Source organism: Cebidichthys violaceus, unplaced genomic scaffold (assembly GCF_023349555.1).
Source record: "Cebidichthys violaceus isolate CVI_PGR_0920_01 unplaced genomic scaffold, fCebVio1.0.p SCAF_10, whole genome shotgun sequence".
Taxonomy (NCBI): Eukaryota; Metazoa; Chordata; class Actinopteri; order Perciformes; family Stichaeidae; genus Cebidichthys; species Cebidichthys violaceus.
Genome location: NW_027176263.1, coordinates 6,753,322 through 6,779,099, shown reverse-complemented (window position 1 = coordinate 6,779,099; position 25,778 = coordinate 6,753,322). Strand labels below are relative to the sequence as shown.

At 42.3% G+C, this 25,778-nt stretch overlaps 1 protein-coding gene across 3 annotated transcripts; it reads left to right on the top strand.

Moving 5' to 3' along the window:
* Window positions 1-11: 11 nt before the first annotated feature.
* Window positions 12-24,749, top strand: ptpn20 (protein tyrosine phosphatase non-receptor type 20). Of its 3 annotated transcripts, XM_068723028.1 has the most exons (48): window positions 12-586; window positions 3,061-3,208; window positions 3,399-3,562; window positions 4,237-4,302; window positions 4,401-4,580; window positions 4,717-4,792; window positions 5,291-5,371; window positions 5,571-5,646; window positions 5,868-6,021; window positions 6,239-6,310; window positions 6,501-6,675; window positions 6,952-7,087; window positions 7,180-7,318; window positions 7,420-7,572; window positions 7,709-7,894; window positions 7,992-8,154; window positions 8,253-8,520; window positions 8,628-8,707; window positions 9,044-9,121; window positions 9,242-9,349; window positions 9,492-9,608; window positions 9,709-9,917; window positions 10,110-10,211; window positions 10,407-10,500; window positions 11,087-11,172; window positions 11,351-11,522; window positions 12,022-12,233; window positions 12,791-12,889; window positions 12,993-13,203; window positions 13,369-13,522; window positions 14,070-14,700; window positions 15,049-15,219; window positions 15,340-15,514; window positions 15,612-15,822; window positions 15,911-15,948; window positions 16,226-16,312; window positions 17,086-17,147; window positions 17,440-17,601; window positions 17,682-17,931; window positions 18,264-18,370; window positions 18,525-18,607; window positions 19,003-19,139; window positions 19,236-19,384; window positions 19,765-19,855; window positions 21,044-21,378; window positions 21,477-21,692; window positions 22,492-22,554; window positions 22,646-24,749. In XM_068723028.1, the coding sequence occupies exons 2-48, from the start codon at window positions 3,085-3,087 to the stop codon at window positions 22,754-22,756; spliced, it is 7,014 nt and encodes a 2,337-aa protein (XP_068579129.1). In that variant the 5' UTR covers window positions 12-586; window positions 3,061-3,084; the 3' UTR covers window positions 22,757-24,749. The 3 variants fall into 3 exon arrangements, with proteins under 3 accessions (XP_068579129.1, XP_068579113.1, XP_068579121.1); XM_068723012.1 differs by lacking the exons at window positions 12-586; window positions 3,061-3,208; window positions 3,399-3,562; ... (3 more) ...; window positions 5,291-5,371; window positions 5,571-5,646 and having other exon boundaries at window positions 5,964-6,021; window positions 12,993-13,522; window positions 19,236-19,369; XM_068723020.1 differs by lacking the exons at window positions 12-586; window positions 3,061-3,208; window positions 3,399-3,562; ... (5 more) ...; window positions 5,868-6,021; window positions 6,501-6,675 and having other exon boundaries at window positions 6,253-6,310; window positions 12,993-13,522.
* Window positions 24,750-25,778: the final 1,029 nt, after the last annotated feature.

Below are 25,778 nucleotides of genomic sequence, written 5' to 3'. Positions count from 1 at the left end.
GCGGCGTGGATAAACGTCCCAGCACCGACTCCCGCAGCAAGACAACGCTACTACGGTTTCTTACCCCTTGTTCAAAGAGAGCCCGCAGTGTTATGATCATTGTGGGGGAGCAGCCCGACAGCAGCGGACTACAATCCACTCGTTTGGCCGAGGTCGTTCGTCCTTCCCAGGCTTCTCTGTAGCGCACCTACCGCCGGGATCCACCGCACCTTTCGGCGTCAGACGGATTAGTTAAATCGGTGTAGCTGATCTCAACGCCACCCGCTATTGGTGGCTCTGACCTGTCGCTGTCAAACCGCGAGGCTAATCCAATTAAGTGTTTAAAGGCGAGACGCTAAGAATAGCCCCAATTACAGCAAAAAGTTTCAGATCTTCAGCGTGGTGTTGGTGGTAATAGAGCAAATGAATGGGGCACCATGTTCAGTTAATGTCATTGATGAATTACCTGCCAGAGCGGAGCAGCCTTGACTGAGAGGACGTCAAAACAGCAATGCGATGATCACAAGGATTATTTTGGATCCGTGGTGGGAGCACTGAGGATAATACAAAGGATCAGACCGCTGACATAGGTTACATATGGTACCAGGTAATGTTTCCATAGCTATTCTTCATCATCTTAGTCTTCCTATAGTGCTGTTTGACAGTTTGGTGAATTGAAGTGGGTGTCTTCATGTTCAGATACATCTATTTTGAGATTTCAGATGCAAAGTATTTCACTTTGGGCATTAACCCTAGCTAAACATTCCCAGTACTGTAATGAAGAGTAATGCACAGTATAGCCTTTAATATTCAGGCCTGTGATGGCAAAAGTCATCCTGATCAAATGTGTTGTTTGTTAGAGGCTACTTTTGCTATAGCTATAAACTGGACTCTGAGCAGTAGCTGTATGTCCACACTATTACGTTTTGTTTGTCATGGTACATGAACATGGGAATTTATTTTCACTTTATATTGTAGTGAGAGAGAAGTCTGCTAGAGACCTAGATCTGAAGGAGCATGTTGTTCCAAATTCCAAAGGAAACAGTACAGCTTCTCCTTGTCTGCTTAATGGATCACTAAGGTGGTTTGTATGTACCAGGATAATAAGGCTGGTTGTTGATGGGTTCATGGCCTGCTCTGACATAATGACAAATATAGCAAATAGGAGACCAAATAGGCTTTTAAACCCAGGGGGAAAAGTGTGGCAACTGGTGTGTGAACTGGACATGGCATCAGCTTATTAGATACTAAAAAGTGTTGGTTCCAGACATGAGAGTTCTTCTTTATGCTCTATAATTTAATCTTAACTTTCAAGTTTTATAGGATGTGAAAGTTTGATGTTAAAGGTGAGAGAGGGCAGGAGAGGTCACACCTGATTTAGTCAACCCACACAGCCGTGTTGTTATAAGCACAGCACAGTCACTTTACATTTTGTTATCACATGACAAGTGGTGTCAATATAACTAGCAACCAAGAACCAGCTTTCTGTGTTAGACCCTGCAGAAGTGTATGGCTTCACAACAGTAGCTTTACACCTGTAGACAAACCACTTTGAGAGAGTGCAGCTGCAAAAAGTTTTGCTCTAGAGTGGACGGGTGGGTGCACCTGGCTGGGTTCCTACTCTCTTCTTCAATTCCCTCTATATCATAACGACAAACCAGTGTGCAAGGATACAGAAAGATTATTTTATATTTCTCATCAATATAATTATGTAATCACTGAATTAAATGTCCCTAAACTCACAATGGCATTGGTGGTTTTGTTTTTAGCCATTTAATCTCTGAATTTCTCCGTATTCAGTCGACAGTCTGGGTGTCACAAGCTGAGGATGAATACACTTTAAGTGCAGGATAATCAGGCCTAAAGTAATTGGGTTGGTTTGTATCATTGGAGGCATGTTACTTTGTATGTCATTGGCTGTGGGCACCCTATTGTATTACTGCTAAGGAACATTTACAGGAACAGACAGTCTCAATAAAAAGATCCGGTGTAATGAATAGCATGATGATTGGGTTTCACAACCTTGACCATACACCAGGAACAACCTGATTCTGTTTTCTGGTATTGTTTGAGAAAATGCAGTTAAATCTATTAATCTGGAAGAAAAGAGCCTGTCAGTTTTTAGTCACAGTATATTCTCATGCCAACACTTTGTCTGTTAGTATGCAGTAAAATATTTATCAGACTTCAATGTGTTGCAGTTATTTCTGCCCTTTGTGACAGATACTACTGTTGTTTTTACTGTAATATTCCCAAATTAATTTAAATTCTAGGTCAAGTCAAAGTGGGTGTTTTGATCTGCCCAGATTTACAACAACATGCAATCTTTTAGAAAATTCAAGATTGCATTGATCTTTTGGTGTGTGATTGGTTCTATTTGAATGTATCTTCTTCTAATGTGTAATATAAAGTCAATTTGAGTGAAAATATAAGATTCAGTCAAAATGATGAGTACATGTAATGTAATTTCAATATTCATTGCACAATATGTGTAATAGAAGTTCTCAGCTGTGTATAGATGTGGTAATACCTACACAGCGTGTGACAACATCTAACATGGGATCATGACACAGTGGCTTTGGTGCCAGAAGCACAGCTTCCTCTGAACAGCCCTCTGGTCAGAAGAAAGCCTATTAGGAAATGGGAGGGGCAGAGAGACCCAGAGGCAGTGAGACTGATGGAGTAAGATAATCTAATCAGAGTCCAGTACAGAGAACAGCTTTCTTTTCTTAGTGCGATCTCTCATAACTGTCTGTGAAAACAAAATACTGTTGACAGACACTGACAACAACAGTACTACCTCACAGAGAGACGTAAAGGTGGAATGTGTAATGAAGGTGATGAGAGAACAAGAAGCTTGACAATCAACCTAGAATATCGACCTAATGCAGAGTTTACATTGATTACATGAGTGTTGAAAGACACACTGAACATTCATCTGTAGATGTTTGATTTGTGTACAGAGTAAAAACCAAAATTAAACCTCTCTTCAGAATATGACCTTGGCCAATACCTCTAATAAGTGATGTTTTGGGTTTGTACATGTGTGTCTTGTATATATGTGTGTGTGTGTATCCTCAGGTGCGTGCTTGGAATGTGTGCAGGATGAGCAGCACATTTGTGACATTAGCTGAAGTACTGGAGGCACGAGGGGGACCTCTGCTGGAGGAGGAGGTCTGGTCCCTGCTGCTGGGCACTGCAGAGTCTTTAGTGGACGTCTCTTATATGGGTAAAACAGTTTAGAGAACCCCCTCTTATTGTAGGCATTGCGTCTCAATGCTGTGACCATACAATTAAGTTATTGCAATGTAACATAAACATTTGAATATGTCTTTCAGTATTTCTGTTTATCTCTGGCTTAACCGTAGGACTGTTTCAGCAGCATCATATATATTATGGACTTCCTACTTTTTTTTCAGGTCAGAACAATATGTGTAATATTATAAGCCCCACCTCCTTGCTGCTGTCAGCCACTGGTACCTTAGCATTTAAGAATTGTGGCCTATCAGATGATGTATCCACCTTCACTGCTCCAGAGATGCTGCAGGGCCGTGCCAGCTCAACCAAACCTGCCATAGAGAGGGTCAGTGCATACATCCTCATACCTGTCTTCATAGCCCACATGGAAGTCGATGACAGACTTGACAAACACAAAGCAATGTCAGTTCATGTTGGGGGGTTTCATCCGTAACTTTAAACTCTGCTGATATGTCCTCATGTGTCTTTTTCCTTGAAGTGTAAAATCTCAGGATGACAAGAGTTGAAGGTCGACTATGGTGTAAGCTCGCCATCTAGTGGCCGAGCAAAGAAACCGCTGTCCTGAATTCTGCACTTTAGAGCCCTATTTATAAACATTGGGTAAAAAGACTCTAACGTAACTCCTAAATAAATGATTCGAATATTTTTACATACAGAAAGGTTGTCCAATATGTGTGTTCCTGTCTCACACACACCTTAAAGTAATATGCTTTTAATAAAAGCCTTATATTCGTAAGGCTTTTATTCCTGCAATTTAAATCCAATATCCCACATATAGTCCATATTATTTATGACCATATGTAACAGTAATGATCATGACCAATGCTCAGCTTTGGGTTTTAACTATGGTGCAAGGGTTGAATATAGACTATTATATAAAAAACATCATTCAGCACAAATAAATGTAAAAGTAAGCGTGGTTTTATAATAGATTTAGTTGATAACTATAGCACTATGTCTAACCTGTATTGTGATTAACTAAATTACTTTGTTGCACAGATGCTGGTGTATTCACTGGGTATGACTCTCTACTGGTCAGTTGATTTTCAACTACCTCAAAATCAGGTGGGATCCCCTCATACAAAGCTATCTTTTCTGAATCAGTACCATGAAAGTCCCGCACCTCCATTATTATAATGACTTTCCACTCTCATTCCTCCCAGCCAGTCCAGTTGAGTGACCATCTAAACAGCCTCCTGCTCAGCATGTGTGAGGACCTGGCCCATCGCAGGATGACTCTCATCGCCATCCTGGAAGCCTGCGAATCTCAGCATAAAGCCACCGTCCTGCCGTCACCCACCAAAGTCATCAGGCAGCTGGTGGAGGAGGTTTTTCATGAATCAGTGAGTCTAGAAATCTACCTACAGTGTGTTTCTTTCCGTAAACTTTTCAGGTTCTCTGCAGGCCATTGTGTATGTGTCACAATTAAAAACGTGATCTGCATAATGACTAAATTGTGAATACTTTCTTTTCCTTCAGATGGACCATGGCTCTTTGCCAGACTGTCACGTTCCTTTGAGTGGCAGGAGCCAGATGATCAGAGAGAGACTACATGGTGAGCATGCATGTTAGAGTCAAAATGAACTTGAGTTTTTAAATACACATCCAAAGCACGACACTGGGAATTTTTGACAAACAAGCAGATTTTTTACGACTTAACTGTACATCAATAAGTTTTAAAATGGAGCTGATTTTAAATGTCTGGCAGCATGAAAATGGAATATGTGTATTGTACAGCCTATACTGCTCTATTGCTTCTATTCATTATGACATCATGAATAAATTTGACCTTTGACACTACATATTTACAGAAAGTAGTCATTGCTATGATTCAAGACGACGTACAGGTCAACAGGATTAAAATCTTAACCTAAAGCAAGCCCAGGATTAGGCTCCTGTGAGAGCCAATAAGCAGATACAGAATGTGGATGCTTGCAGGCTAAACCCTCTGCTTGCCTCAGTTCTGTCCAAACATCGCACTGTCTCCTGGGAGCACAGGGATGGACAGGAATCAAACATTGCTGTCATCTTTCATTTCTTACCTGGTTGACAGGAAAGAGAGGGCCACTTTCAGACTTCAGCGAAAGCAGTGGGGAAGGGAGAAGATACTCAACAGACTCTGACTCAAAGTCAGGTATTGAAAAGAAGTCAAAATGCTAGAAAGAAGTTATTCTGTCATATTTATTTGTCTTGCGTTCTCTTAATAAAATCCTTAACTCTGTTGTGCAGATGTAATCCTGAATTAAATGCAAAATGTACTAACTTTTCTTTAATGTTTGTTCGAACAGTAAGGTGCCTGTTTTGACAATGTACATTTTATGTCTGTTTTCTAGGGAGTTTATCTCAGAGACCTTGGAGACAAAGACCAAGGAGCTCTCCCACACCGTTGTACCAATCCTCTTTAGACCGGTATGTACTATATGCATGCATACACACACATCATCACCTCTGATGTTGTAGTTTAAAAAAAAGTCTTAAACCATTAGAGCTATCTGTGTGTGCACGTCAACTCCTCCATTGTCTTCAGTGACTTTAAGGGGACATGACATTGTCTCAGAGTTTGACTTTACCAACTTGTCTGCCCAACTATTACACAACCCGTCCTTCCCCACCTCTCTCTCTCCCCTCAGACTCCCTCGTGGGGTCCGTCACAGGGACAGCAACTGCAGTTGGCTTGGTAGGAGCCCCCACCACGACGTCTCTCCTAAGACATCAGGCAGATCTCACAGTCCTTCCATCACCTTCAGCGAGTCCTCGCTCAGCCTGAGCCAGAGGAAGGCTAAGGTAAGATATGGCATTTTTTTTAAATGTTTGTTCAGTGACATAAATGCAAGAGAAATGTTTTTTTTCTAGAACATAAAAGTGTATGTTGTGGAGCTGTACTGCAACTGTGGAGTATTTAGTGCGAGTGTGGGACAAATTAGCCGAGCATTTAGAGACAAAAGTCTGTCGGATGTGTTGCTGCTTAAAGAGTTTATATTATAAATGTTTGTTTTGTCAGGCTTTGGGTCCAGAATTCGTCAGAATGGCAGACGAACAACAAATTGTTCTTGAGCTTCCAGGATCTATTGTGGTAAATTTATGATTTCTGTTCATCTCCTCTGCTTCTGATTACTATCAATGTAAATATCCTTGTTGTTGTTTTTTTTACAGTGTTTGAATTTGTCTTTTCTTGCATGCGAAAAAACTATGTCTGTTTGCATAATTGCATGTACAGTATCTGTATATTCATGTGTGGGTGTGTTTGTGCATGTCCACCACAGTCCAGAAAGGGCCGTTCGTGTTCGTCTCAGAGAGAAGTGACTGTCGTGCTGCCTAACGGACAGTACGTGGTGGTTCGCTGTGACATTAAGTCCAAAGCAAGAGATGTGTTTGACATGGTGGTGGCTCACGCAAACTTGGTAGAACACTTCTACTTTGGTCTTGCCTTTATAGATGGTAAGATATTATATGGGACCTAATCTGGTCTGGACTGCACTGGTTGTACATCACATTGAAACATTCAAAATGGAAATTAATTTCAAAATACCCATGGTCCAACTTGTGATATTGTACCCTCACAATTGACATCAGGGGTGAACTAGGGGCAATATTTCAATTATTAACAACATTGTTTACTTAGATAAAGTTTAATTAATTTCTTAATGCATGTTGTGTTGTTTCAGTCACTTCAGAAGTCTGACGTTAAAGAGGCTTTTCTTTGTCATTCTGCAGATGATGAATATTTCTTCTTGGACCATGAAACAAAAATTTCCAAAATTGCACCAGACAGTTGGAAAAAAGGGCAGATACCCTCCTTTTTGGTGTTTCTTCGAGTCAAATATTTTGTTGATGATATGTCCTTTATTTTGTAAGTACAGTTCTGGCGTTAAACTGATATGTAGAAAATCAATTTATAGAAATACATATTTAAAAAAAACCTTTTACTTAATATTTTCCTAGGCACAGACTGACTCGCCATCAGTACTACTTACAGCTGCGGAAGGATCTCTTGGAGGACAGGCTCTACTGTAATGAGGAGACAGGCTTGTTTCTGGCTGCTCTTGCTCTGCAGGCTGAGTTTGGTGATTACATGCCAGAGGTAAAGAGTAAAAAAAAAAAAAGTTAAATACCTTAAATACCAGCATTATCTTTCAGTGTGTGTTACAGCAGCTCATTTTGTTCTTTTGTGTGTCTTTTTAGCTTTATGGTAAGAATTACTACCAGCCAGAGCATTATGTGTCCAAGAGGATGCTAGAGAAGCTGGCCCTGCCCAATGTCAAGGAAGAGTTGCCAAGACTACATGCAAGTCATGCCCAGATACTGCCTGAAGAGGCTGAAACAGAGTACCTAAAGGTATCCAGACTACCAATGCATCCGCTCACATGCATAATGTGATTATATGTATTACACTTCCTTTAAGTCTAAAGGATTGCTGAAATAAATAGCTACTTTTTTAAATTGAATGGATGTAAAAATATGTACCTCCCAGATTGCCCAGCAGTTACCGGAGTACGGGGTTATGTTCCACCGTGTGGGGAGAGAAAAAAGGACAGTGGTGGGTGAGTTGGTTTTGGGAGTCTGTGCCAAAGGAATCATTGTGTACGAGATGAAGAACCACCTGCGGACTGTCATCCGACGCTTCCTCTGGAGGGAAACAGACACCATATCCACTGGGGTAAAAATAAGTGGCATTTCAGTTAGATATTACTTTATACAGCTCAATTTATTATGACGATCAATAAATCTTGTGATGACTTGTGTCTGTCTTTCAGCGGCGTAAACTGATTATAGAATGTGGAGGGCCCAGCGGGAAAAGGCACAGTTTTATAACAGAAAGCTCAAAAATAGCACAGTACCTGCTGAACCTCTGCTCCGCGCAGCACAAGTTTCATAGCGAGATGACGTCACGACAGCTTAACCACACCATGATGCCAGGTGGGTACATTTTACTGATTGTGTAGAAGGAATTGTTTTTGACTTTGGCTACACTGAGGCTCACAAAGGGGAAGAATAAATAACACCTGTTTCTCCAGATGAAAACATGGATAAGTACATGTCTGTCTACCGGAGTCGTAACCTGAACCTGAAGCGGATGTCCTGCTCAGAGGGCATGTTGAACCATGTAGGTTTGATACCTGGTCAACCAGACTCCCTCTCCAAGTCCTGCGATAACCTGACTGACAAGCTGGAGGCGAGGCTGCGCCAGCAGAGGGAGATGAGGAGGGAGATGAGCAGAGAGCTGAACAAGGAGCTCACTGAAACAGGAGACCTCAGCGATATGAAAGAGCAACAGTGTTGGAGGTATATGAGAATAACATTCTTATTGTTGTTATGGAAACATATTCTCTGTGAACATTAAGTAAACCGCTGTAAATGTGTAACTGTGCAACCGTACACATGTGTTGCAGCACTCCAGAGCCGATTCCCAGAATGATGTCCAGTGTCTCACTACAGAAGCAGGACTATGACGCCTCTTCCTCCATACGAGGTGAATATGTCTAAAGGTTTTGAACTTCAGATGAGTGACAAATTAGAGGAAAAACTAGCACTGAGCATCTTTAGTTGAAGTTAGTCTGTATGGTCAGATCTTGGTGACATGGTGGCTCTCTGTTAAACACTGTTATGTCAAGAAGTAAGAATGTTTTCCCCATGCATTAGGTTCTTAAGACATGCATATTAGGTTATTTGGAATTTCTAAATTACTCATAGGTGTGAATGTGTCTGTTTATATGAGCTGACCCTTTGCTAGACTTTTCACCTTCCCCCTGGGTATATAACATTTATAAATTAGTTTACGGTGGCCCATATCAAATGTGCTTTGCAGTTGATACACCGACCAGGACCCCGCCAGAGAGAGAGATAGTCTGTGTGACCCTTAAGAAAGATCTCAAACTGGGTTTCGGTGAGTTCATTAAGGCGGATTTAGCTGTGAACTTGATGTAAAATTAATGAGCAGAGTACCACTTATCTGATTATTCACCAGGAGACGTTTGTCTTCACTTCCTCTCTGGTCCTGTTTCAGGCTTTGTGATAGTCGGCGAGGACAATACAGGTAAACTTGACCTTGGGATCTTCATTGCCTCCATTGTGCCTGACGGGCCGGCGGACAAGGATGGACGAATCAAACCTGGTACAAACACTAACAAACGGAACTAGTAACATGGATGCTGGTTTACAACTTAACATGCAATGTAACATCACTAGAGACCAAATTGAGCTGCACTTGACAAACTATACCAAAGACTTTGTAATGATTCATTGATTTTTTCCAGGTGGACGTCTCATCTCCCTAAACAAGACTAGTTTGGAAGGAGTGACATTCAGTGACGCTGCTGCCATCTTACAGAGCAGCCCTGAAGAGGTGGAGCTCATTGTGTCCCAGCCTAAACGTAAGATCTGCTCAATGCATTACCATTACAAACCATTAGTTGTGGAAATGAATACAGCCTATATGAGGTCCTTTATCCCACCTGGTTGTTTTCCTATCAGAGTCTTTGAAGGACCGTACAAGTTCCTTGAGTCAAAGTACTCTCGGTTTGGCGTTGGAGAGGAGCTTTGGGTCACAGACTACACTGAGTGGCACAGAGTTTCGTCCTGTCATGGAAGAACTGGAGGAGGCCATCAGTCTGTCCAACATAGCAACCCCAAAGACTAGCAGGAGGCTACACATTCCTGTTGTGCGAATACATGACGCCATGGTAAGAGATGTCTTTGTTTCCATGGAAGCAAAGCATGAGGTCAGAGCTGAAGGAGTTCAACCAGTCCTAATCGTTAAATAGATTAAGTGCTTTGAGTTTCCAGAAAACACACTTCTATCTTTTCTTTGTGTATTCCTCTTTCAGTCTTAATATTTTTTTTGTGTGTTTACGTCTTTTGTTCTCTTTTTTCAGGATGTGTGTTCCAGGTCCCCCTCTATCTTGAGTTTGAAAACTGGGGAGCGGTTTATAGTGGAGCTTAAGAAAAGCAGTGGTAGTCTTGGCATCAGTGTTGCTGTGAGTGAATTGTTTCCCTTTTATTACACAGCATTTACCTTATACACTTAAAACAACAGTTCTGCAATAACTCCTATATAGGTAACAAGCTACGACGCACATTCCCCTGGATTCCTTCACGCTGAGTCAGTGTACATTTCTAGGGTCATTTGAGGCCTTAGACATTGATTAATTACTTCTCCCTTTTGCCAAAAGGGAGGAATAAACACCAATGTGCGTTATGGAGGAATCTACATCAAGAGCCTGGTGCTTGGAGGTGCTGCAGAGCAGGACAGGCGCATTCAGATCGGTAATCTTTTTATTTTTCATTTCCATATGCAATCAGGTCGCTGCCAAAAACACAAAAGGTTCTGTAAAGGTTTTGTGCCGGATGTTCACTCAACTTCTGATTAAGTAGCAAAAGACATCGTCATTTATTTGCAATTTCACATCTGTGAAGTTTTTCTTCCACAGTGTTGTTTTATCAACAATGACACCTCCCAATCCCTTTGCATCATCATCAAAAGGATATGATGAAAACATTGTGAAATATACACCATTCCGTCACAGACATCACCCTGTTTGTTGACTTAGGGTACATCTTCAACTTCCTGAGACAAAGTATTGAATAAGTGAATGTGGATTGAATCAGGCCCTATAAGATGAAAGGCCTAAAACATGAGCGTGCCACTGAGGCCACTGTGTCTGTGTCTACTTGGTTCATGCTTCACTGAGCAGGAACGACTTTTCGATTTGTTGACATGTCCATCAAATACATGTACACGCACACACACACACACACACACACACACACACACACACACACACACACACACACACCGTTTATGTATTGATGTTGATAATGATGATGAGATTTGTGTTTGTGCATATGACAGGTGACAGACTGCTGGAGGTTGATGGGTTCAACCTGAGGGGCGTGACTCACCACCAAGCTGTAGAGTGCCTGAAGAGGACGGGGGAGGTACACACCCACTCACACACACACACACACACACACACACACACACACACACACACACACACGTGCAGTAAAACATAATAACCCAGAAGCACTGATTGTGAATATGCACAGAAAAGAAGCACAGTAGCTGGTGATACATTATTTTCTGTATTTTACGATGTGCATCTGTTCCCCATAGGTGGTGAACCTGCTGTTAGAAAGGGAGCCCACAATAATCTTGGAGCCCAGACCTGACTCGCCCTGCCCCCCCCTGGCCCACAGTTCATCACACACACAGCCCCCCATGACTGAAGTCTCCATAGAAACGACCTTGAGTGGCCGAGCCAAGGACTACAGCTTTGTGACTGATGGTGAGAGGCGAGAGGAACGGGCACATACGAAAAGATAGACAGTGTCAGGCACACACACACACACACACACACACACACACACACACTTGCACACATGGCCCAGAGGTGACTGTGAGTCATCTGACAGCTACATTGTGGTTGCTGTCAGAGTCATCCAGGGCTGACGCTCCTTCAGTCCCTCGAGACAGCATGCACTGAAACCTTGAAGCTGCCTGTTCACTGCCTGAGCTTAGTTAAAGGGACAGTTCCTCATCTCTACAAAGCCTTCCTTTCTGATAGAAATGTGAGACAAAATGTGGGAAAAAGGATTGTCTTTGCGTTCAGATTTGTCATTGGAGAAAAATGTATACTTATCATTGGAAGACATGTGGGTTGGGGTGATTGATGAATATGTTGGTTTTTTTCACAGTGTACCAAATGACAGCCCACATTACAGATTAAAGATTACACAACAGACATTAATGCTCAAAGATTGCACGCCGTCTCCTCTCATTCCTAGAAAACACGCTTGAAGTGGTGCTGAAGAAGAGTTTGTCTGGCCTCGGCTTCAGCTTTAACATATCGCAGCTGCACTCGGGGCCAGACCGTGGCAGCGTAGTCCGCATCAAACGTCTGTTCCCAGGTCAACCAGCGCTAGAGAGTGGCCTGCTACGAGAGGGAGATGTCATCCTGTCTGTCAACAAGGAGCCCGTCAAGGACCTCTCTTACCAGGTATAGGGGTTGGGTTAATTACAATGATTATTGATCTTTTCCTAAATATAAAGCAAGTGAATTATGAAGCACATTCAATAATAGAGCTTGTTTTTTGCATATGGGTGGTTTTGTTGCATTTTTTTTCCAACATGGAAAAAGATTCAAAATGTCTATAAAAAGAATAGGCTGGTTTATAAGGTGCTAACTAGAGCCTAGTGTTCAGATTGTATTCATGAGAGGCAGCACAGTGGGTGATTTTGCCTGTGGATAAATAGTCGTGAATGGGTTGTAAGTCTAAGAACAGCACTAGTGGCCCTGCTCTTTCTTAAGATCTCGACCACGTCATTGGTCCACTAATCCTTTAAGCTCATACCACTGAAAATAGCAAGCTGGTTGTCTCATTTGATGTTGTCATTTAATCTTGTGTGTTCTGCTGAGGCATTCTAATGGCATTCACACAGGTGCACTTAAATATACAGTACAGTATAACAATTTAAAAGAAGTCTGTCTCAAGCTGTACCCACATTCCCGCATCAACACACACAATACACAGTTTTTTTATGTTGTTGTTTCAGAGAGTTTTGTTCCTGCTTCGTGGAGCTCCATCCGAAGTTCATCTGCTGATCTGTCGACCAGGTCCTGGAGTGCTGTATGATGTAGATGACAACACACTGGTGAGCTCACACACACGCAAGTACACACACATATATTACACATATGGAAAAAAGAAAACCCTTAAGTTAGATAGACCATCTTACCTCATGTCTGACTCTGTAGAGTCCTGCATCCTTCCGTGAGGTTCGATCTCATTCGCTGGACATCCGACTAGGAGAGGACTACAGCCAGCTCCTTAAGTTTCATTATGATCTCAAAATACCTGCCCAGAAGCAGACCCCCACCCATGAGGAAGACCTGACAAACACAGCAGAGATAAGCACAGATCATCCTGCAGCTCCAGCACTCCCGGAGACCCAGGAGAGTCTTGACGGTAAAGTGCTTGCCAACCAGACTCCCCCATCTCGTCCACGCTCACCCCCATCACCCACTTCACCTACATCACCTCCATCACCAGTCTCGCCGGTCTCGCCGGTCTCACCTGCCTCCCCGGCATCACCTGCCTCACCTACCTGTGGCTCTCTACCGTCTCCACCAGAGTCACAACCAACCACAGGGAAAGCAGAGGAGCAACAGGAAGTAGAAGAAAAGAAGAAGAATAAGGACGGGGAAGAGGAGGTTGCAACGACAACAAGCTCAACTGTGATGCTTTTGGACATCTGTCCTAAGACTGGTTCAAACGTATATGCCAGGTAAGAAGTAAACACACATGCAAACTGTTAATACATAATGATAAACATGTTTATATCAACGATTCCTCCCTTGTTGCCTGTCGTGCCAAATTAAAAAGTTTCACGGAGAGCCGCCCAATATTGTTGCCATTTCTGCAATGAAAGATTTGACTTTGAACTGCTTTAACAACAGGAAAACAGGATCAAAATGTGTATGAAAACTACTAAGCAGGATTATCAAAGTCTCCCATGTCCAGCCATACATTTAGTACTACATTTGTCCCTTTTAATACTACAGTAATGATTTTGTCTAATTATAGACTTGTGGTCATAACTAATGGCTTTCAGCAACATCAGGGCAGCTAAGGAGTGAGCTGTGTTTAGTCTGAAGTGTGTCATGAAATACATTTTAAGTGTTTCATTGTAATCAAATGATTCATTTAGATATTCAAATTGACAAAATAATGAAGATTAATTACATTGAAATCCTACATTTTGAGGATATAAACTTTGAAAGCATTATTTTATGAACCCTATATACAGTTTATTTTGTCTGTTTTATCTGCAGCGGCGTCAGAGAGGAGGCAGATGGAAGTGTGACCTACTGCCTGATGGGAAATGGACTGACTATCATGGCAGATGAGGAGTACCTGACCATCAGCTCCACACTGGAGCCTCCTCACAGCCTTCCCTCCAGTCTGGCCACTCACACTCCAACAACCAACCTCACAGACCTCCACTCTCAAACCTCCAACAGCTCCTCCAGTTTCAGCTCTCATAATCCAAGCCTCGGCCCACACGTCCCTACTACCACCATCTCGCCTCTCAGCCTCTCGTCTGACACCCCGACCACTTGCTCCCTGGCCCACCCATCCCAGCCACTCACAACCCAGCCACCTAAAGCCAAGCACCACCCGATCCAGCAGGGGCTTCATCCAAGTCACTACAAAGCTATATCCAAGAACAGTAGGCCTATAGTGCCCCCACCCCAGCCTCCTACTCCACCGTTGACCCCCATCACAGCCCAGGTCGTTCCCTCAGTGCTTCCTTGTGCCAGTCCACCTGCCCCGACGCTGCCCCCCACAATGCTGCTCCCTCCTGCCCAGAGCCACACGCAGTTCAGAGAAGAACCAGAGAAGAAAGAAAGGGAATACAATGATGATTATGATGAGGAGGAGGAAGAAGAGAGTCGAAGAAAGGTTCTTGGCTCACTTTACCTTTACCAAAACATAATGTTTTACCCCATGTTTTGTCTGCCAGCAGAAAACTTAAACACATTTGAAAACATTTTTATAAAGTTTAGCAAATATATTCAGGCTTTGTGTCAATTAGCTGCTTATTTGGCTTGAGACCAATAATGAACAGAGATAGAGATACTGTAAACAAATGTCAAATCAGCTGCGTATTTTTTGGGAAAGGAGCTCTTTTGTCCACAGGGTTTACTAACGTCAACAAAGTTTAAGCTTAAACATGATGTGATGGAAATTAAGTTATTTGTTGAATTTCTGTAGCTATTAGATACATTGTCATTGTTTTTTGCCTGTCAGGGATACGTTAAAGAGTTTGAGCTGACGGTGGTTCTGAGCAAGTCAAGGAGTGGAAGCTTTGGGTTCACCATCACTCGAAGCAAGCTGGACAACTGCTACTACATACAGGACATACTGGACAACCCAGCCAGGGCAGATGGACGACTCAGGGCAGGAGACAGGCTCGTCACAGTACGCACAAACACTCACACATCTGTACATTTCTGCGCATTTAGAAACATTATTTTGCTATATTTCATTATGTGCTGCTCAAGTTGACTGAGCGTTTCCTTCTCTGTCATTTGTTTCCAGGTAAATGGACATGATGTTACCAGTGTGGCTGATGATGTTGCCATGACGATTCTCAGGTCATCGCCGAGAAGACTGAGTATGACTTTGGGGAGGGCTGTTACAAACCTGGTGGCCCCGCCTTCCTGTGACAGCCTGCCTGATATAGTTCTCTACAAGACACCCTCAGGACAGCTGGGTGGGGCACTGTACATACACTTTTAAACATTTTGAAGACACAGGCGCATCACCGGTATTATTTGATTGTATTTACTATATGTGTGTGCCCTCTCCAGGTATAAAGCTGACAGGAGGCATTGGCAGCAAATGGCAGGGCATCTACTGTCTGCAGGTGGTGCCAGGCTCTCCAGCCAGCGAGGAGGGCAGCGTTCAACCCAATGACAAGATCATCTACATCTGTGGCAGGTGCACCCTGGGAATGACCCTGGAAGATGCAGTCAAAGCCTGTGAAATCGCCCCTCGTAAAGTCAAACTTAAAATCATTAGGTATGTGCCCTCAAAGGTTTGAGCGATAGACACTGAAGTAGGTTTGTTTTGGGTTATTTCAATGGCTTTATGTGTTTGTATGTCACAGAGAAGACCAGCCAGTGACCCCCAGGGCTAAGTGGAACGGTAAGGGCGTCTAAAGAATTTATGGGATGGTTTCACCTGCTTGAGTTAACCCAAGGACCCATAAACAGGATAGTTTGGTTGTTATATGCACTGATGGATCGCCTAGAAACCAGATATGTTTGTGCTCAACTGGACAATGATAATTTAAGTTCAATCATTACCAGAAAGAATTCTTGGAAGACACTGGTCTTTTGGTTTTAGATTTAGCACTTTAAATATATTTGTTTCCTTGTACAATATATAGTAGTGTATTTCTATCCACGTTTTTATTTTTTAGGTCTGTTTGATTGGAAAAAGGACAGGAAGTTCTTTGCTCGTTTTGAAGAGCCCGTCTCTCCAGATAAAGACTCTCCTACCGAAGATGGTGAGTGTTTTCTCCTCCCTACTCTCTCATGTTCTATCAGCACCATAACTGGTTCCCTTTCACTCTTTTGCTTGTTGCTCCTTTGTCTGCGTGAAGCCGGAGCTCAGTGCTGAAAGATAGTTCTCTTTGCAGCTGTGTGTGTTTGTGTGTGTGTGTGTGTGTGTGTGTGTGTGTGTGTGTGTGTGTGTGTGATCTGAATGCTGACAGATCCTGGGCTCTCACAGCAGGATTAATAATTAGCAAGCCTCAGGCCCTCCACTGGTGTATTGGACTGCAGGGCTGTAGCCATCACACACACACACACACACACACACACACACACACACACACACATAGACGGTGCTATACAGCCAGTGGTCTACAGGGCAGATAGGTCTGTTGCCTGGTGACGGTGCATGCAGCAGTAAGGGACAGTGGAGAGGGTCAGTTTAAAAAGACCAGCCTTGTTCACCTGTCATAGAAGAGACGTACCCATCAACACTTCTCTTTCAAAATGGCCAAAGAGGTGGGAGGTTGGTGTGTGTTTTTTTTTCTGTGTGTCTGTTACGAAAATTTCATTGGCTGAAATGGTCGCATGGATGGAAATTGGTACAGAAGGGATGTTCCATTGTTAGCTTAGGGCTGAAGTCCAGACGTTTCACTTTATTCATCTTTTACATTGCTTTTAAAGGCTTGACCAATATTAATTTAAATTATGATTGTCTATGCAACTGCTTGAGTTGTTTTGTTGGCACCGGCTGCTGATTCATTGATCATTGTTCTTGTTTTTTCAGATGAAGATGTGTGTAGGACTGCTGAAAAATTTAGATGTCTCTCCCTCACAAAAGAACACGATGTAAGTTTCTGAACATATTATTTATATATATTGTCCAAAAGTTAATTCTTTCTGAGGTACCTCTTCATTTTTGTCACCTCTATCTTTTTTTTTTTTTTAACTGCACATATTTTGAAGAGTCTGTTGAAACACACACTGTAACATGAGTCTATTTTTGTGTAAATTTGTGAACGCATTCTCTACTGGGGAATGTATCAACAATACAATGGCATTTTCTGGAGAACATGCTTTTGTAAATACAGTGGAAGAAAATGACTGACTCCTCATTTTGTTTCTCCTCTGGTCCCTGCAGAGTTGCATCATGCAAGTGGAGTTCACAAAACCAGAAGGAGGAGGTCTTGGCTTTGCTTTGTTTGGGGGAACCAATGGCACCATGCTTAGAGTGAAGGAAATCTGCTCTGGTGGAGTAGCTGAGCAGGATGGTCGGCTGAGAGTGGGAGATATTCTATTAGAGGTAACAACCCACCATACACCTTGGCTGTTTCATTACCCTCCGTAGTGGGAAACCCCTGATCCTCACTGTGTAATTTCCAGGTGAACGGTGTGATTGTGTCCGGGCTGAGCCACAGTAAGGTGGTGGATATCCTGCGTAAAGCTGAGGGGACTGTACAGCTCACCATCTGCAGAGACATCCCGCCCCTGACATACTCCGAGTCACCTACACCGCCCAACCTGTCCACTCAGACTGAAGCTATTTTAGCTGAGCAGCCGGCTCCGGTGTCCAGCCCTGATAACTGTCCCTCTCCTGATGTCATGCTGAATAAGCCAGTTGAGCGCCCCATTGGTATGAACTCTGACAACTGTCCTTCCTTTAATCGTGAATATTTAGAAGGATAATAGTGCTGATATAAAGAGCTGTATCTTTCTTGAGACTTTTCTGAAGTAAAAATTCAAATTCAAATTTTTATCTGGTGAAATCAAAAAGGCAGGAGCTGTATACTAATTCTTTATTATTAGGACTACACACTTGAAACACCTTGAGCTATGTAAAATATACTGTAAACACACATCTTGTGTCTTTTAAATACATTCAAAGCTCTATACAATTTTCCTTTGACGACATGAATTTAACTGTATATATTGTGAATATATTGTATCCCTTTATCATTATCTCAGAGGCGACTTCAGACTCTGTGGTCAATGAAGCTGGTGTGTTCGTTACCTCACCACCTCCTCCACCACGCCGACTGACTATTGTAACGGATGACACTGTAATTACACAGGTAACTGAAAATCATACACACACATGAAGCAATTATGATGTAAATTCTGTGTTTCAATTAAATCACAGCCCTCCTTACCTCTTAACTAACATCTACTACTAATATCTTGATCCTTCTGTCTGTTGCCTCCTCTGGCTGCTTGGCTGTGGAACAGGAGAGCTGTAACAGCACCCCTTCTCATCAAGCTTGCTGCCCATCCCTAAATGTCACTGACATGTTGCATGGAGCGTCTGACAGGTAGTAACTTCCCAAACTACTATCCTGTATAATTTTCTACTTATTTCCTCCCCAATTCTCCTCCTCCTGTTTATTCTTCGGGCTGCTGGAGTTAACCACAAGGGGGCAGCAGAGAGCAATAAAAAAGTACCACCCTGGATAAATGCTGTCGCTTATGGGCTCTGAACCCTGATGAGACAAAAATAGTGTAACAATTAGAAAGTGTATAGTACTATTCCCTGTAGCCTCAAAACAACTAGTATGGCAGAAGTATGAAGATATTTTAGCCTTTTGTCTATACTGTATTTTAGGTGGAAAAATCGCAGGGAAAGGAAGCTCAGCCTTGCATGATTTCATCCCCTCCTACCGAAGAGTAAAAATGGTCTGGTCTCACCCCTGCCCCCTGACTCCCCCAGGAAACGAATTGTTACCAAACTTTTGGACCAGTCCTGCAAAGACATCCGGAAAACACAGTCAGACGGCTGGAGCAGCGAAGAAGAAGAAGATGATGTATTTGACGCCACCGGTCTGGACAAGACCTCACCCCAAACAGGTGGCTATTCCTCTACTCTTGTGCTGAAGTGTCAGAGTCAAAATCTTATCTATTCCGAGCCATACTTGCAACTATTTTCCCCTTTTGTTTCCTCAGGCCCACCCTTAGTATCAGATGAGGAACTGGCCAGTTTAGCACTCATTAGCCCGGCTAAGACCAGCCAGTATTCAGGCTCCAGGGTCAAAGCTCTCATCCGGATTCTACAGCATCAACTGGACCAGCAGGAACTGGTCAAAGAGTTTATGGTGTGCATGTGTTATGGACAAGATAGTTAATGTACAATGTATGTATCAGTGTAATTCCTAGTAAAATTGCCTTAATGAAGGGTAAAATTACACATTGACCACCCCAATGTGCCATTTAATCTTTTCCCACATTGATCCTGCCATTAGAACTTTGCATTGGAGGTTATTATATATGTGCACTGTGATACATTTAGAGAAAATCTGCTGAAAAAGACCTGCAGACACACACACACACACACACACACACACACACACATAGATTCTCTATCAATATTAAAACATTTAGACTATTTTTATGGACAGACATACTGTGATGCAGCTGCACTATTGTAAGTGTTTGCATTTTCTATTTGTTATTGTGCTCATGTTGTTCATTTCAGGCTCTGGAGCATCTGAAGCCCTCTGACAACTGTCTGGTGGGAAAAGCCCCTGAGAACAGAGATAAGAACCGTTACAGAGACATCCTACCCTGTAAGTCTGAAAGAGGACTTCTGTTAGCTTTTACTTTCTTCTGACAGAATCTAAACTTTTATTTTCTCTAGTTTTTTATTGGTGAGCTGAAGCTTGTAAAAGCGGGATACTCACACTCTTGGCATTTATAGGAGAGCCTGTTTGTTACCACTTTTCTGAGCCGCTCAGTTTAAGCTGACTGTAAGGTCTTTTCTGAAGGGAGTGGAGATGTTTGTTTACAACACTCGTCTGCGCAACAAATCATTTTCTATATTAGTATCAATAATTCACTGAAGCCGCACTTATAATTTCCGGGGAGTCAGCCAAGTATGTGATGATGAAGATGATGTCATTTGGTAACACCTTGTAATTATCTCGGATTTATATTTTTGATAAATGAAGCGGAAAATAATATTATAAGCTGTATTATTAATCTGAATTTCCAGGTGTAAATACAGAGACAGGATGAAAGGAAAACCCCCCAAAAATGGGAATTGTGATCAGCACTGATGATACTGAAGTGTAAAAGAAAAGCTGGAAACACACACACACAAATGCATACAAACACGTATAGAAGCATTTACTTCTCCAGCCCTCATTGTGTTGGAGTGAAAGGGTGAGAGTTCAAATGAATGAGCGTGATGAAAAGGATAGTGACCCCCAGTAGAACACCACCAAGCAAAAGGTGGAGAGAAAAAAGGCACAGTATTAACAGATCCTTTCCACTGCTTGTAACTATTTTACTTATAGAAAGTCTGGTTTCCAGTCTGTGGCTTTTTTGGCCTTCAAAGCAGGAGGTGGGGGACCAACCCAAAAAACATTCTTAACTGCCTTCAGTCTATCACCCCTCTCATCACCAACAAACCTCTTCACAGCGCTGGTTTGTTGAGCCCGGCTCCAGACCCCTGAGCTGTTTACTTGTCTTTATTTACTGTACACTTAGATTGCGTGCTTTGGGCAAAACAACAAAGTAGCAATGTTTGTTGTTTGTGGTCACGAAATGAATGGATTCATCGAACATAGGGAAAACCACAGGCATGTCAGTGTGTTCTGTTAGTGGGAGGATACTGCTGGAGGTGTAATTGGTTTATTTCAATTATGAATTCATGCAGTGATGCATGCTCACACTCAAAACAGCACACATGCAGAGAGTTTAGGCTATTTTCCTTTATATGTATTTTATTTTCCTCCTTCTCTTTCCCCCCATAGATGATGAAACTCGTGTTGCCATTGGAGACAACAAGGACTACATCAACGGCAGCTACATTCACATGCAAGTTGGCGATGAAAAGTTCTTCTATATCTCCTGCCAGGGCCCTCTGCCTTCCACAGTACCGGCCTTCTGGCAGATGATCTGGGAAAACAAATCTGATGTCATTGCCATGATGACCCAGGAAGTAGAACGGGGAAGGATCAAATGTCACAAGTACTGGCCAGAGAAGCTGAGCGCGCCTCTGGACACCGGCAGGTACCAGCTTCACCTGGAGAACCAACAGTTCCTGGAGTACTTCCACATCAAGGTCATCCGCATGGTGGAGATAGAAGTAAGAGATTTGTGAGGAATACCTGCCTGCCTGTCAAACGTCAGTAATTTTATGGTTTACTCTAAACCTCACAATTCTTAAATTGATTGCTGTTCCAGACCAGTGAGACACATCTTGTGCGTCATCTGAAGTTCACACACTGGCCTGACCACGGAGTGCCGAAAAGCTCCGAGCAGCTTGTTCGCTTCATCCGCTACCTGAGGGCCGTGCACCATAAGGGACCAGTCACTGTGCACTGCAGCGCTGGAATCGGACGCACAGGAGTTCTCATCTGCACTGACGTTATCCTCAGCCTCATTGAGAATGATTTGCCTGTGAGTGGAGCCATTTTGTTACCACACCATTATTATGTATTTTAGCCCTTATCTAGCAACTGAAATATCTCAACAATCAATATCAGATGGATTACCAAGACATTACGTACAGAATTAAATGGTCCTCAGAGGATGGATCAGGTTGAAATTTTTTTTCTATTGTGCGGATTGTCCCCGCAGATTTATTTTATTAAACTTTGCTGATTTCCTTTTTTTTTGTCTAGCAGCATCATCAGGTCAATTTTTGTATGTTTGTACTGAAAAACCAACAGCATTCCCTTCAGCCTCAGCTGCACTTTGTGTTTAATGCTTATTTGTTAATGTTAGCATGCTAACATGCTAAAATAATACAGTGAACTTGGTAAACATTAAAACTACTAAACATTGCATTGCATTGTCATTGTTAGCATGTAGCTTATGACCCTTCAATCACAAGGTAGCCCCGTCCTGAAGCATTCCCTGCTTTATCGTCTTTATTTTACTCTAAATAGGACCATAATTTACTAAATAAACAGCTGTATTGAAGAACTCTTGAAACTAGCGATTGAGACCATAAACTCATGTTTACAATGTTTACTGAGGTAATAAATCAAGTGAGAAGTAGGGTCATTTTCTCACCCCCTGATGGCTATTTGAAAGAGTGAAAATTTAATGCACTTCCGCATTGGTTACACAAATTCTAAACTCTGAGGTTGCCACCTGGTTAATTTATTATTGACATAAGAACTGAGCTATAGCCACAGACTTCATCACAAACATGCTGTAGTTGTGCCTAACAACCGTCTGTTTTTGTCTTTAGATCAATGTGAGTGACGTCGTAAAAGAGATGAGACTTCAGCGGCATGGGATGATTCAAACCAAGGTCAGTAACAACAGAGGGGTTGCAGTTTAACGTTCAAGCTTTTAAAAACATTACCAAAAACTAGACGTGCCCTTTGTCTCTCTCATTTCAGGAACAATACTTCTTCTGCTACAAAGTCTGGTTGGAGGTTTTACAGGGCATTTTACAGCTTCACGGCAACCAATGGCAACCGGAAAGTCCCCGAGACCACAAAGTAGTTTGAACGTTCCCACCTTCAGCTCACCTACCTGTAAAACACAGACTGTGATTGAGTAACCATGTGCAGTCTATCACAGCATAGACTGCTGAGACCTTTTTCTTTGGCTGTATAGTTTAGTTAGCTATAATAAGAAACTTGTACTTTTTCTCTGTTTTGATACTTTGTGTTGAGGAGGCCTATTGTTTAGTTACAATGACTTCAACTGTAATGTTTTTTGTTCTTGTATGTGCTCTCGGTGCTGTGATTATGTCAATTTAATTTAGATCACTGAGGTTGTTTTGCCTTTTCAGGCTTAGTGATTTGCCTTCTGTCTCGAGCATCTTTTTTTTTATTTTGTGTCACTATTTGAATGTATCTCCTTTTCTTTTCTTCATGTTCTTTAATTTGCAAATTGCATTGGATTTTAACAGTCATATTGCATGGAATTTAAACTCTGGTAATCACATCTTTTATCTGGCAGTAATGTAAGATCATCAAACCAAAGGGAGTATCTGTTTGTAACCTTGATGAGTAGCATTTGATTAAGCATTGTGTTATCATTTCAGTAAGTGCATTTGTACCCTGGAGAAAAGGGCATAAGCAAAAGAACACTATTGATTTTTCAGTTCATCATCTACAGAAATGAAAAGAATCAAGTGCCTTGGAATGACTCACACCACTTGCTCCATACTGACCCTGAGTCACTTGTCACAAGTGGTCGGGGATGGAGAGCAAGAAACTGATAAACTGAGCACTCGGCAGTGGTTAGATTGATTGTGCAGCTTTCAGTCTGTTTGTGGTCTGAGGTGGATGGTTGGTTGATCCAAACCGGAGGAGGATTACATCTCACCTTTTAGTTCAGTTGTAACTTAGAAACAATGTGAAGTTTGCACACCGCCTGTCAATCTTTTTTTGTTTGTGGGCCCATTTTATACAGAACACTACATATAATCACAACTTGCACATCCTGATACAGATAAAGAATGATCAACATAACACATTTTTGGATGAATTCATACATTTTCAATTCACTCTTTTACTAAAATGTGGACGAGGCGTCAATACTAAATATTCAGATTTTTTGTGGAATGTGCAAAACTAATTTAAATAGCTAGTTGCAGGGTTTTTAGGTGTAAGTTGTTATGTGGCAACATCCTTTATCTGTATTCCATAGCTATTTTAATACAAAGTCAGCCAAAAATGCAAAAAATATTATGAGGTTTACAAACTTTCCATTTTGCCACTTTAGATGTATATGATGTACAATAAATGCAACAGAGCTGCATCTCCAACTCACAGATCAAAGATGATGTATAGCTGCTGGTTTGAACCTCAACCTCTGGATGTAACTGCTTGTAAGCTTTGTTCTTTTAGCTGCTATCACACACACATACTCACACACACACACACACACACACACACACACACACACACACACACACACACACACACACACACACACACACCAGCTCTCATATTGCATGCAGACTCTTAAAGTACAGAAGTCTGAGCCTGGAGTTTGGTTGAATGACTTGAACATGATCAAAATGTGGAATGTAATAAAGCAATACTCTCCATAAGGAGGGGAGATTTCAATTTCTTACTCAAAAACATCTTCCAAGCTGTTTGGAGCATGTTGGTAAGACACATGCAGTACTGTACCTTTGTCATGTGGATGGCTACGCAGAGCCATCAGCCTCTGTACTGTGTATGCGACATCTCTTCATCAATGCTGGTTGGTTGGTTCCCTGGGTAACCCTCTGTTATGTGCAAGTTCATGTTCTCTTTGAGATCCTGTTGATGTTTTCTCCCCCAGATCTTGGAAATTAATTATTCTCGAAAGAACAAACAGAAGCACATTTTGCATTCATCTGTGAAAATGCATCTTGTACAGTCAAGCAAGCTGCTTATGCAACAGCATTGTGAAATGTAATAACCATTAATTGCACAACTTACTTACGCTAAATGAATCCCTTGTCACTGTACCAGCCACTATGTAACCAATAACTGAGAACAATGTAATACCTCTCTCTTTAATTAAAAACTATTCTGAAACTTGTTTGCATGTTATACAGCACATTTTACCCCCTGACTCTGAACACAACATAACTCAACTCGAACAACGGAACAAGAGCAGCAGAGTGGGTTTTCCCTGACGGCACACACAGAACAGAGAGCCGGAGGCGGCCCTAAATCTAATTCCACTGAGCCCCCTCTCCACTTTTACTGCAGGGTATACTCCCTCTCGGGTTTTACTGCAGGGTAAATACGCTGGTCTCACAGGGGTCTTTGTGACAGCATGGAAACCCATGGAAACACACTGCACACTCCACTCACATAAACCTTATGCTGGGGGAAACCATGGCCGCAGATTTACTCCCTCATTTTCTCGCTACTCTCTCTCTCTCTCCCTCTCTCTCTGTGCCCTTGGGCACTATCTCTACAACCGCCCCCCTCACACACTCAAACCCCTCCTCCCTCCCCTTTCTCCTTACTCCCCAAGTCAGACCTTGTTATTGCTGTAAGTTATGGCAGGAACGACAGCAACTCAGTTATTCAAGGGCCACTCCCATTTAGCGTTCTATCATTTTATTAAACGGTTGTCCTTTGAATTTCAAACCACAAGACGAAGGAAGAATTAATGACTGGCTCATTGACTCAAAGGTGATATTGTAAAGTAGAGATCGTGTTTACTTAACATTTGCTGATAACAGCTGCATCAGAGGAATCTGAGCAAGGACCAAAGGGGACTATCGTCTGTATAGTATGTATTCTGGGTCTGACAATGTAGCAACCAGCAGGATGTAGAGAGATGGGAACTAAGTTGACGGTAAAGTCATTAACAGAAGGCCGTTCAGTCAGAGAGTGTGATTTAAAGACCTTAGGAAGGTGTAGAAATGAGCTCATAGGCTCTCAGTAAATCCTCTTGCTCTCTGCTGGGCTCACAGTGTAACACAGACACAAGCCTGTTTTCTTTTTCTCTGTGTACTGATTAAAAATAGCACACAAATTATGTGCTGCCACAAGCTACCTCCACACACACACA

Excerpts from the sequence above, each read along its gene's own strand:
- ptpn20 (XM_068723028.1), top strand. The coding sequence starts at position 3,085 with ATGAGCAGCACATTTGTGACATTAGCTGAAGTACTGGAGGCACGAGGG. Across the intron at positions 10,501-11,086 it reads GGACAGGCGCATTCAGATCG|GTGACAGACTGCTGGAGGTT; the intron begins GTAATCTTTTTA and ends TGCATATGACAG. Across the intron at positions 15,823-15,910 it reads GTCAAACTTAAAATCATTAG|AGAAGACCAGCCAGTGACCC; the intron begins GTATGTGCCCTC and ends TGTATGTCACAG.